Below are 13,284 nucleotides of genomic sequence, written 5' to 3' on the forward strand. Positions count from 1 at the left end.
CAATTTACTGTATGTATTTAATTTATAATTTATTGTAACTATTTTTATGCATTTTAAAACCCTTTGTTAAATTTATTTTAATTCATCTTAAAATAAAATATCTAAAAGACGATTTAGCTTTTTTTTTAATTTGAAATTTGCTCCCATACCTATCGTGCCAATTTATAATTCTTGGTAAGTATCTATATCTAAATATCTTAATAATGTCCTAAATAAACAATATTTTGAGAATTAAATTTAAATCAAATAATATTTTAGTTGATGTGTTAATTCTTGAATAAAGTGATGAGGGATGTCTGATAAGCAATATTTATTTTTTTCCAACTTAAATTTAAAAAAACAATTTTAATAAAATGTGTGTATTTTATTAAAATTGTTTTTAATAAAATATCCACATTGAAACACAACCTGATAAGCGTATTGTTAATTTTAAAATAAAATTCTATTTAAATATATCTCTCATTACTCGTCAGTTAACGCATCAACTTCTGTAATTCTGCAAATTACTTTAAATTTAAATATCGCCCAATAAATCAGGCTTAAATTTCCCGCCATATGCCACCCAAGATGGTCGCCCCCGTCTTTGTCAACAACGTCAATATAGCTGTCGACAGAATTTCTGTCTGTTTATTAGGCAACACGCATTTCTCTATATTTGTGTTCTGTGGGTATAATGATTGTTATTTCTCGTGAATAGCGATGTATGTCTTGAGTCTTCGAAAGTTATTAATGTTCGTTTTAACATGCAAGTAGAGATGTTATGGAATAGCTTTTTAATGTGCCTATGCCGACCTGTACCAGTTCTACATGTAAACCTATTCCAAATACCTATTACAGCTCCAACCTATTCCTAACAAATAAATTGCAAGACAACCGTGGCGCTGTTGGCGGTATCACAGGTTTTCGATGAATTAGCGGTTGAATAATGTTTTTAAATTTTATTATTTTTGCAGCATGCGCGGCATTTTGAATAGCGCGCGGCAGTCATTTTGATTTCCGCCGAAAAGAATGATTGAATGAAGGGGCGGCGAGTTTTTTTTTTGCATGTATTTTTTTGCTTTCGTGGACACCGACAGCCAACGGACATCCACCTGCTCATCCAGTACAAGTATTATGTGCCACATAGCAAAAAAGAAAGAAGGAAACCATAAGTTTTCAAAAAATCAGTCAAAAATTTCCTGATTTGTGCCCAAAAGATTGAATACAGCCTCAAAGTATTCAATCTTTTGGGCAAAAATTGACGATTTGTTATTCTAACAATTTTATAAAGATTTTCAGCCATATAGCGTAGTTGAGGATGAAGGGTTTCAGCAATATACTAAAGCCCTAAATCCATCTTACGAACTTCCCAGTAGACGATAATTTCTAGAATAATAATTTAAAGTACTTACGAACAATGTTCAGTTTAACGTAAAGAGCTGGTCAAAGATGTAATGGCAGTGTGTTTGACAACATATTGTTGGACTTCCGCAAACAATGAAAACTTTATGAGAGTCACAATACACTTCATAGATAAAAAATTTTATATTTAAACCATTCTTCTGAAATGCGCCGTATTTGATCAGTCTCATACAAGTGCCAATCTAAATGCGGAACTAAGACACATAGCAGAGGAATGGGGTATTGAAAAAAAATATTTTAGCAATATCTGATAATGCGGCCAATGTGAAAAGTGCCATTACAAATGGGCTGGGATGGAAGTTTCTCGGATGCTACGCCCATACTCTTAATCTCCTAGTTCGCGATTCACTCACCGAAGTAGCAGGCACTCTAGAGAAAGTGAAAACTATAGTTTGATTAATGAAGTTTCAGGAGAATATTGGTTTAAAAACCCCTAAGAAACTTCTACAGGATGTGGTTGCGAGGTGGAACTCCACCTACTACGTGGTCGAGCAATTTATTGAGTTAGAAGAACCTGTACGGATTACAATAGCTATACTCGATATTAATCTTCCTTAATTGACATTGGATAAATGGGCCCTTTTTTTAGATGTATGCAGTGAGCTCCTAAAAGTTGACATGAGCACATCTACCAAGACAATAATTAAAAAATTGCAAACCGGCCTTAGTAATAGAGTGGGAAATGTGGAATATAGTAATTCATTGGTAGTAACCACATTAGACCCACGTTTTAAGAGTTTAGCATTTAAAAATAATGACGCTTTAGAAAGAGTAAAAAAGAATATTATAGCAGAGGTGACATTATTTATAAAAAAGATCCGGGAAAAATACTTGAGGCTCAAGAACCATCTACAAGCAATGTAAAAGATAATTTATAAAAACAACTTTTTCAGTATAGGATATATTTGACAAAATTACTTCTAAAAAAAAATTCAAATACCCAGTAGTTCTACCTCTAGAGCAATCTTAGGTATATGGAGGACGCTATTCTGGATCGAAAAAAGGACCCATTGGAATGGTGGAGGGAACATGGATATATATATCTCAATTTAAGTGTACTTGCTAAACAAAAATTATGTGCTGTTGCGACGTCGGTCCCATGTGAGTCCCAAGTATTTTCAAAAGCAAGTGAAATTTTAAGTGACCATCGCCGTCGTCTTAAGGCAAAACATCTAGGAAATTTATTACTTTTTAACTTTACCGCCAAATTTTGTAAGTAGAAAAAGTCAAAAAAAAATCCAAAATTTTTACTCTTTTATTTTTGAATTTTTGTTTTTGTTACTTTTTTTAATAATACCTACATATTTTGTATTATTTAGTTTTGTTTATTTTTATTTAATATTGTTCGCCTCTAACCTTTCTTTTGATAGAAATTTAGCGCCTTTTTAGGATATAGGTACCTATACCTATTATCTAAAAATAAATACCGACTCAATAAAACCAAGTAACTGTACTAATTTAATAGAAAACTCGGAATAACTTTGTTATTCTGATTTTTTCTACGATACACTGTTCGCAGAATCGCCAAACAGAAATCGCCATCATTATTTTACATGGACTGGCGCACTCGGAACAGGTATTTCTGATTTCTGGTAATAGGTACGCGGAATAGCCCGCTGAAACTTATTCCAAAAGAACAGGTCCAGTTCCACTGTAACAACTCTACATGCAAGAGACAATGAATAGGTTATATAGGCTACAACAGTCACATAACACATAAGAATGTTCTTGTGTTATGTGACAACAGTCAATATGTTAAGCTTAGAAAAATGTTCTCCACAGACTGCCCTATAATTTAAATTTGAAAGAATTCTTATTGCTTTTCTTTAAATGGAGAAAATTGAACTTGCATTGGTTCCATGATCCTAAACAAGAATTCCATATGATATTCTTGAATGCAAAGTAGTCTCAAAAAGCAGCCTTAGTAGATACACTATGAACTAAGTTTCAAAGAGCAAAGACACAATCCACCTTCAGGCATTAGTAATCTACATGTGCATCCCAGATAAGTTTCAAATCAATTTTAATGCCCAGAAAAGTAACAAGTTTTTTTGCCAAGGCTTAATTGATTAGCATAAAAACAATCAACAACCCTCAACTGCGTCTCCTCCAGAGTCTGCAGATCAGCAAGTGCACCAGCCTTCTTCGCCAATGTAGTATCATCCGCGAATAGAATAGAATCAGTACCTGGATAACTACTCTCAAGATCATTGATATGGATCAGAAAAAGCTATAGTCCCAGCACCGATTGAGGGATCCCATAATCCAAGTGATTGAAACCTGATCGTAGACCATTGCAACTCACAACTTGAGATCTACCAGAGAGATATGATTCCATTAATTTAATGCTAGTATCTGAAAATTTATAGTTAGGTTTGTTATGAGTGGGGCACCTTGTGGACCACTGTGACCCTAGGTCTATTCTGACTCACTCCTAGGTCTTTATACTTTCATAGGATAATTTGATTGGGAGACGCATTCTTAATGTTTTCCATGTTAGTTAAGGCATGGCCTGCCTAAATTTATAATAAAAAATATATAGTAGGTACTTTAGTTGTATAGCAAAAGAGTTCTGAAGGAGGCACAGTCAAAAGCTTTAATCTGTTATTCTAGATTTTAAAGCTTTTTCAAACATTTTTGATAAAATAGGCATAATTGATATGGCTCGATAATTGGTTAGGTCATTGCCAGGGTTTTTCTTGTAAACAGGCACATTTCTGGAGATTTGAGCACACTGGAATAAATTGATTCTTTACTTTAATACACATATTAAGAAGTTTGACTACAGGATACACAATACTCACAATATGTTTAATTAATGGGGTATTCATACCATAAAAGTCCCAACCATCGCTGTTCTTTAAATATGTAATAAGGTCCCGTAATTCAACAATAGTTATTTTTTTAAACAAAAAATGTGTATCAGGCAGATTTAAGTTTAATATATGTTAAATACAATACTCATCAGCAGTTCTCTGAGATGGGGGTAGGCTAGTTATAATGTTGGATGCAATTTTAGTAAAACAAAAGTATTAAAATCTTCAGCATGGACATGCAGACCCTCTTCAAATGCCTCAAAAACCAAGTCACAGACTGCCATACTGGTAGAATGTTCCTTCCTAAAACCATGCTGCTTCACATAAAATAAACTTAACAATAAAACCTAGTTTGGAATCAAAGAGAAGCTCCAAGAATACACTTTAGGATGTATATATAGGATGTCTCACTAAGCGTGGATCGCGGCTATATCTCGGAAACTGTCGCTCTGACATTATTGGTATTTTTTTTTAACATTATAAAAGTGGCCAATCATTTTAGTTAAACACTCAGTGTTGTACCAACCATCATAAAGTAGGGGAAGGTGGTGAAAGCAAACTTATTTAAATGAATATAACTTTTAAAAGACGCATATGATTTTTTTCAATTTGGGCTTGTTGTAAAGTGTTTAATAAAATACGCGCAAGTTTTTAATAAAACTGGTAGAAGTCATTTTAATTAAAACCTGTAAAACTTTAATTTTTCCACAAAAATATAAATGACACGGTATAATTTTAATAACAGAATTAAAAAGTACAATAAATTTACTAGGAAAACCACCCAACCCAACCACAGTCGGGTATCTTTTTAAAATAAAATCTCTCTTTGACGCTTAATAATGAGGCTTAATATGTCACTTGACATTAGTAAGTAATTATTGGGTTTCTTTTATTTATTTGGCACGTTCCTTCGCAGTTTAGTTACGCATTGACCTGATCCAAATTATGTAGCCATGGAAAATCATCGGCAGGTTTTCATGGAGATAAACAAATTAAATTGGAAATAATTTATTTTTGACAGTTGACATTTTTAAACATTTGTGTATTGTTCTAATTCCAATTCATTATTTTAATTCGTTATTTTGCACTTTTGTTGTTGTATTGTTGGTGAGTGTTTTTATTGTTAAAATGGCTTACACCAGTGTCGGGGCTTATGGCATGCTTATGCATGTATATTTTCAGTGTTTTGAAGATGCTTTTAGAAATTTTGCTTCATGTAGGAATTAGTTATGCTTCTGGTGTTCTGAATTTTCAACGAGTTTGAATTTCATCCATAAGGTTTACCGGAAAATGCTTTTGACAAAGGAATCAACCATTGTTATTGGCTTAGAAAAATGAAAGGAAAATCCCCAGTTCCTCTTTCAATTTTTATGGATTGATAAGCTAGTTGTGTTTCATTATTGGTCTCGGGAAAACGCTCACAAAATGCGGAAAATAGGTCACCAAAACAGGTGAAATGTAAGTGTCTGGTGCGGAGTGTTGGGAAATATAAACAACAAATATGGATAAATATCCATATATCCAATATGTCAACATGATGGTTACTCAGCACATTATTTTCAAAGAGTGCGTGATTTTTTATGTAACAGTTACCTAGATCGCTGAATTGGAAGGGGTGGTTTATTCCCATGGCCGCATAGATCTCCGGATCTAACTGTGTTTAGACTATTACTTACAGTGACGAACACATTGTGTACAAAACATGACCCACAACAAGAGAAGGTATGATAGATCTATGATATCTTTTGTTAAAGTTCTCTAAATGCTATTCCTCAAGCGGAAATTAAAGCAGGTGTTACCGTTTGTGAGGAAAAAATTGAGAATTGTATTTTCCAAAATGGTGGATACTTTGAACATTTGTAAAGTTTGTTTTTTGTAAAAGTTTTTATTATTGTTTTTTATAACTTGTTGGCCTTTAAAGATAAATAAATAATTAATACATAAATTATCTTTTTATTGTAATAACTTTGGAATTTTTAGAAATTGTGTTATGTTTACATAATTTGGATTAGTCTGATGCCTACATAAAGCCATAGCCCAAGTAACATAAGTTATTAAACGTCAAAAATTCTTATTTCGGTAACAACTCCCAAAGTAAAAAAGATCGCCTTTCATAGGTTTTCAGTTAGGTTCAGTTAGGTTTTCAGTTTTTTTCGAGTAAATATAATTAACTTTCCGATTCTGCAATCAAACTTTCGTGTGCTACTAGATACAATATTAAAAAGTATAATTTTACTTATACATAATTAGTAAGTAGTACTTATACATAATAGTAATAATTAAATAACTTAAATAATAGTAAAACTATACTTAAAATTCACTTTTAAAAGTTATAGCCATTTAAATAATTACATATTCACTACGTTCTCCTACTTTAAAAAGATCGCCAGTGAGTCTTTGACCGAAATGATGGAAAATGTTCCAGTTTCTAATTATGTTAAAAAAAATGGTACCTTAAGTTGATATTTTCTGGAGAAAATTAGAATTAAATTATTGACCTTCTCATTACACTCCCTAGCCACTAAATTTTAAATTTAAAAATAATTTTGAGCATTTTTTCATGGCCACTCTTATAATGTCAAAGAAAATTTAAAAAATGTAGTTTATTCTAAATGTAAATTTTCCGCTAAGTTTATTACAAAAGATTTTTGAAAATAAATGATACTTTCTCATAGCCACTTTTTCCTTCTTTAAAATGCCGTTATTAAATTTTAGATCCGACATTTCGTCTGTGGACCACCATCATCAACCAACATCAAAAATAATTCTGAATTAAAGCCTCAAAAATCAGACCAATAATTGGAATAACTTATTTGGATCTTTTTTATATATACTGCCTGAAAAGGTATTACCTTTGCAATTTTAAGTTGAAAAGTTATCCTAAGATATCTCCAAATGGATCGATTTGGTTAGGGGAACAATAACCAGGTTCCTAATAGTCTTATAAGTCTCATATCCTATACCTTTAATCACCGTGATCTGACCCATGGTTAGAATGGTTCATTAGTGAATAAAAGGACACTAATCCTAATAACAATGCATACATTGTTCAGCATATTACATACAATTTTTCTTAAATAAAATATTTTTAAATGTGTATTCTTTCTTTAAGTATCTCACCTGAATATTTTAATGCACCATTTTCAGTGTTGATACTTGGATAACAATAGACGGAACTCATAAATTGACTGACATAAATTATTGGTTAGCCAGCCTGTAGTCATTTTGCATAGCTACAGAGGCTTGCTTTACACATTTTAGAACATAGTAAAGGCATATTAATAAAATTTAAAGCTTATGTGAATGGATAATAACCTAAAAGTACCTGTATTTTTTCAAAGTACCCAGAAAAACAATACTAGAGAAAACATTTTCTCCATCTTGGTGATCATACTTTTATGAGGTCTAATTTATGCTCTGCAAATTAAATATAAGGCAATTATGTTTTTTACTAATTTTAGTTTTAAATTAGTAAATAATATGCTGATAGATCTGCTAGTACTAAAAATAGGTTTATCTGGAAACCAATAAACAAAAGAAGAAAAAAAGGGTTGGGAGAGGATCTTTTTGCAGCTGCAAAAACTGCAAAACCTAGACTACTACCCATAGCGCCTAAAATAAAATAAAATTTGATTTGATCATTTGAATGAAACTCTTCTTTATGTGATTTATCATAAACCATTTTACTTGATCAAAGATTGCAACACAAATGCAATAAAAAAAATGGATTTTCACACTAACTTGCACTGAATAACATAAACAAATTGGGTAATGTTGAATTATTGCGCTTGCTTTAACTAGCTACATTAAATATGTATTTGTTGTGTTATTTTTCAAAGATAAAAAGGAAGTCAAGGTCCAAAGTTCGATGTGTACCTAACCATTTAGCCTGGTGCTTGCTCGATAAAATAAATGTTACACGGTAGTTTCATTACGGAAACTTTTCTATTCCGATGTTTGGCTCCCGGTTTTCACTTAAGGAATTTATTCCAGGTAAGAAGAGTACTTCTTTTAGTTAAAAACATCGTTAAATCAGTCAGATCTTGGATTTTTTAAATTTGTTTTCATTGACAGCTGATAAGTCATGTGATCATATTGTTATTTGTTTACATTTTGATCCGTCATGTGTCAAAAAAATGAGGAGCGGCTAAATATTCTCTTTGGCTTTTGTCTCAGGTCTCAAAGTCACTGCATTTATGAAAGGGTATATAACATTACTTGTTTATAATAATAATAATAACAACAACAATAATATTAAAAAAACCATAATAATCTTACACGGAAATCAGAATAAATAATTAAGAAATTGATATGATTTGATTGATTTGATGATTGATATGATTATGATAAATTAGATGAATTACATAGTGCAGTTGTATGGGCAGATACCAATTTACTTTCGAGCAATGAAAACTTATTTTTAAACTGTTAAGTTAACTTAAGAAGAACTAATTAAAAATGGTAATATAGGTACCAAAAATTGTTATAAATGGTTGCAAGAAGGGAAACTGTTTCCAGAAATCTAAGGGCTTGCATTTGCGAGTTAAGACCAAGTCATAAAAAATTATCAAAAATATATATTAACAAATACAAATATCTAAAAATATTAATACAAATATATAAATATAATTTTATCTATTAATTATATTAAGTTAAAAAATTTAAAAAAAAAACATATTTTATTGACATCTTCATACCATCAGATGTAAATACTACCAGAAAGTACTGCGAGAAAATTGATAAATATTTACGTCTTGTAATAAAAGTTCAACGAATTTGTCACCAAACACGTGTAAATAATATACCGTTTATCATATATGTGTCGGTAGAATTATATTATTTGTTTTGTTTTGTTAATTTAACGCATCTAGTTATAAAAAGTTTATGAATTTTCTTTAAAATAATTATTTATCAACCAAAGGAATGAGTAATGCATAAATCCCTTTTTATGCAAACGTAGTCACAAGCCTGGCATTTTTCACCTGAGAGAAAAACACGAGGAGTTTAGTTTAGTTGGTACGGTCGAGGCGTTCGGAGAATGGGCTTGTGAATTCGTTCTGCTCATTACGGATTTGTTTATTAAATTTAATTTGATCTTTCTTATGAATTTATTTAATAGAAATAAATCATAATGTCTGAAAGTGAAAGTGAGTTTATTCCGACATATGCAATGGAAATTGCATATATGATATGTTATTAACATGTGTATTAAAAAATTATTAAACATCTAAAAGATTTAAACCTTAATCCATACATCTCTTTTTTTTTTTATGGTAAACACCAGCACAAGAGGAAAGTCCTATGTCACTCTTGGAGTGGTGCTTGCGCGAAGATATTTGTGAGCATTTATCTTGAATCGCTGCAGGTTGTATGCGTCGGGAAATATGTGAGGTGGAGGCCCGTTCCACAAAGAAGATGTTTTCCAGATGAATGAGTCCCGATACAGCGACGTCCTTGCGGTAGGCAGGTGGACTCGATGTAGATGAGCCGCAACTGCTAGACGCGTCCTTCTTGCCGGAATAGCCGTGGGTGGGATCAGGCCTGCCAGCTCAGAGGAGCACTTACCGTGATAATAACGGTAGAATAAACAGAGATCAGCCACCTTTCTCCTGTGCTCCAGACTATCCAGACTATTTGTCAGTTCTGGTTTGTCGATAAGACGGATAGCTCTCTTCTGTATAGAATCTAGCAGCTTTAAACTATGCTTGGGTGCAGAGCTCCAGACATACGAGCAATACTCGAGGGAAGGGCGTATTTGAGCCTTATAAAGAGTCAGCAGCTGTTCTGATGTATACAGTTTTTTCGTTTTGAAAAGCACTCCGAGTTTTTTGGAAGCTGCCCTGGCGATCTCTGTAACGTGGTCATGCCAGGACACACTGTTGGTGACTTCGACTCCTAGAAGATGTAAAGATGATTTCATTGGCAATGTTTTCCCTGCCATAACCAGCTCCGGGCCACCAAGGTTAGTCTTCATCGTAAATACTGCAGCCTGCGTTTTTTTAGCGTTAAAATTGACCAGATTGTTATCGCCCCACTCCAAGATTGTTCTAATATCGTTGTTGGTTGAAGCTCCTTGTTGCTGCCTAAGATTCGGAGAAGTTGCGGCTGTCGTTGGTTTGGCGGACTTAAATGTGGAAATAAGTGTGCTATCGTCCACAAAGCTGTAGATTGGATTGACAGTGGTTCCTAGCAAATCATTGATATATATCAAAAAAAGGGTGGGGGATAGAATGCATCCTTGACGGACTCCAGCGTTAATGTTAAATTTGTCGGAGAAGTGTCCATCGACGGCTACTTGGATTGTTCGTTGTTCAAGAAAACTTTTGATCCAATTCAATAATTAGTTTTGTATGCCGATTGAGGAGAGCTTGGTTAGTAGTCCTTCATGCCACACTCTGTCAAATGCCTTGGAAATGTCAAGAGCGACTGAGCGGGACTCGCCGTGCTTCTCCATGGCCTCCGTCCACAAGTGTGTGACGTAAGCCAGAAGATCGCCGGTGGATCTAAGCTTTCGGAAGCCGTATTGATGATCGCTGATTAGTCTAGATGATTCCAGATATCTTAACAGTTGTTGGTTGACTGCTTTCTCCATAATCTTCGATATTACTGGAACTAGTGCAATCGGGCGGTAATTGGACGGCGTCGTCTTCTTTACCTTTTTGGGTACAGCTTGCACTTGAGCAGTTTTCTAGCTTGTTGGAAATGAGCCCTGCTTATACGATGCCGTGAACAGTATACATAAGGGAGGAGTCAATTCGTCTGCACAACGTTTTAGTATTAGGGCTGGAATTCCATCGGATCCAGAAGCTTTGTTGGTGTCTACGCTTTTAAGAATTTTATTTATAATTCGTTGGAGAAACGAAATTTCTCCCATCGATGAATTCACCCTTGGCAAATATGGCGGTGTTTTGCCTTGCGAGTGCAGAGTAGAATTAGACGCGAAGAGTTTACCCAGTAAGTTGGCTTTTTCCTTTGCTGTTACCGCGATAGAACCATCATCTGCTGTTAGGGGTGGCAAGGCCGACTTCCGAGCAAATCCTTGACTAACGGCTTTCGATACCGACCAGAAAGATCTTGTTCCATTTGGGCAGTTTAGCAGTTTGTTTTTGATCCTGTTGTTGTGACTCTCTTTGCATTCATCAATAACTCGCTTGCAGCTATTTCTAGGTTAAAAAGTTCCTCCAATTTTAGGTGGAAGGATGTTGACGCCATTTGCGATATGCTGCTTTTTTAGTGTTTACTGCCTTTTTGCAATTCAGGTTGAACCATTGCTTGTTGTTTGATCCGCATTTAGTAGAAAAAGGGATATAAGCTTCCATTCCTGCCAAGATCGTCTCTGTAATTTGGTTTGCACATTCTGAGATGTTATTGGTTCTAAAGCAGACTTCTTTCCAAGGGAATGAGCGATAAAATTCCCGAAGATGGTTCCACTCTGCTGATTTATAGTGCCATACCTTCCGCGGTATCGGAGGATCCTGCGTTTTAACATCCAACTGGCAAGAGACTGTTATCAATTTGTGGTCCGATGTTCCTAGGGGGGCCTGTACTGATACAGTGTACGAGTCAGGGTCTGAAGCCAAGACCAGATCTAGGAGACTCGCGAACTCGCCGTCTCGGTCGGGGATTCTGGTAGGTTCCTCCACAAGCTGCGTAAGCCCGCATATGGTGGCAAATAGCTCAGCTTCTCGTCCTTCATCGTCGTTCTTGTTGCAGAAGCGCAGCCAGTTGATATTGTGAACGTTAAAATCACCCATGACGATGATTTCTGCGCTTGGGTAGTCAATTTGCAGTTGGTTAATGCAATATTGTATGCAACCAGGTTCAAAAAGAGCCGCCTATATTGGGTGTCGCTTGGTGGTCTGTAGATACAACAGATAAATTTCGTGGCTCCACTGGCTATTATTTTGAACCACATAACGTCGAAGTCCGCAGGTTCAAGCGTTTCCTCCCGCTGGCAACTCAAATCGCTCTTGACAAATACTGCCAATCCAAAGTTTAGTCGAAATTGGGTGTGTAGATCGTATCCAGGATAAATGAGGTGAACATTTGTTGTTGAAGGTTTCACCTTTGTTTCTGCCAATGCCAGAATGTGAGGCTTATTTGATTGCAGGTGTTGGTGTACTGCATTAATATTGGTGTTTAGGCCTCTGATGTTGCAGAAATTGATTTTTAGGCTTTTAAATCCGCCTGATGAACACCCCCGACCAGCCTCCGCCCGGAGATCCGAATGGGAGGCTAGTTTACCTCCGGAAAGTTTTGGTCCTGAGGGCGCCATCATGCATTAATTTTACTACTCCATTTCCCCTTTGGAAACCGGACACATCGACATGGCGGCGAAACGTGAGTTCCATGGAACCACTTCACGCCGCCTAAGTCCTATGTGGTGGTATTGAACCGGGCGATGCAAGTAGACAACATCTACCACCAAAGAGATTGCTCTTTTAGTCGCCTTTTATGACAGGCAGAGCATACCGGAGGGCTATTCTACCCCGGCCCTCCCCGGGGAGATCTCTATCATCAAATTGAAAAGGCAACTATCCTAAAAAACTTGTAACGATGTTTGATCATTCCTGCGAAGACCTATACTAATTGATAATACAAGTCTGCTTAAATGAAGAACCAAGCAGAAACAATAATAGTAATAAGTAGTTGTGTGCCTCTTGATCTAATTCCTGCGTGCGGAATGATTTCACAAAGTCGTTATGATATAAATTACAGGTCTTAACCAAGGTAATGGTGAGCAATGCTTGGATCATGCTCCAGGCCCAAGACGACGTATGCGCTGAATTGCGCTGAGACAAGATAATTTGTGACTCGGATTGAATCTGATCGGCTACCGCAACTAACTTTCGAAAGGGTAAACCATTGGAACTGATATTCTACGGGGTGTTCCAAAACAATCAGATCAAGTAAGGTCTATTTTAAGATAAAAAGCATTATCAGAAGCAAAGCTAGACCAACTAACAATCCAAGGAGAAATAAGAAATAGAGAGCGAAAGATATATTTACCCGAGGAAGATCAGACCTGAGAAACTGGATATAAAATATGCCCATATATATCGAAAAC

The 13,284-nt window shown here is 35.0% G+C and overlaps 1 protein-coding gene across 1 annotated transcript in view; it reads left to right on the top strand.

The window, feature by feature from the left end:
- The first annotated feature begins 8,042 nt into the window (after positions 1-8,042).
- The window catches only part of LOC126750501 (NAD kinase 2, mitochondrial), a 34,829-nt gene continuing 29,587 nt past the window's right edge, over positions 8,043-13,284 (top strand). Inside the window, exon 1 of the mRNA XM_050460134.1 lies at positions 8,043-8,210. Coding sequence (XP_050316091.1) covers positions 8,171-8,210 — 40 coding nt within the window. The 5' untranslated portion in view covers positions 8,043-8,170. The remainder of the gene's footprint in view (positions 8,211-13,284) is intronic.

The sequence above is a fragment of the Anthonomus grandis genome, chromosome 2 (genome assembly GCF_022605725.1).
Source record: "Anthonomus grandis grandis chromosome 2, icAntGran1.3, whole genome shotgun sequence".
In the NCBI taxonomy this organism is placed as follows: domain Eukaryota; kingdom Metazoa; phylum Arthropoda; class Insecta; order Coleoptera; family Curculionidae; genus Anthonomus; species Anthonomus grandis.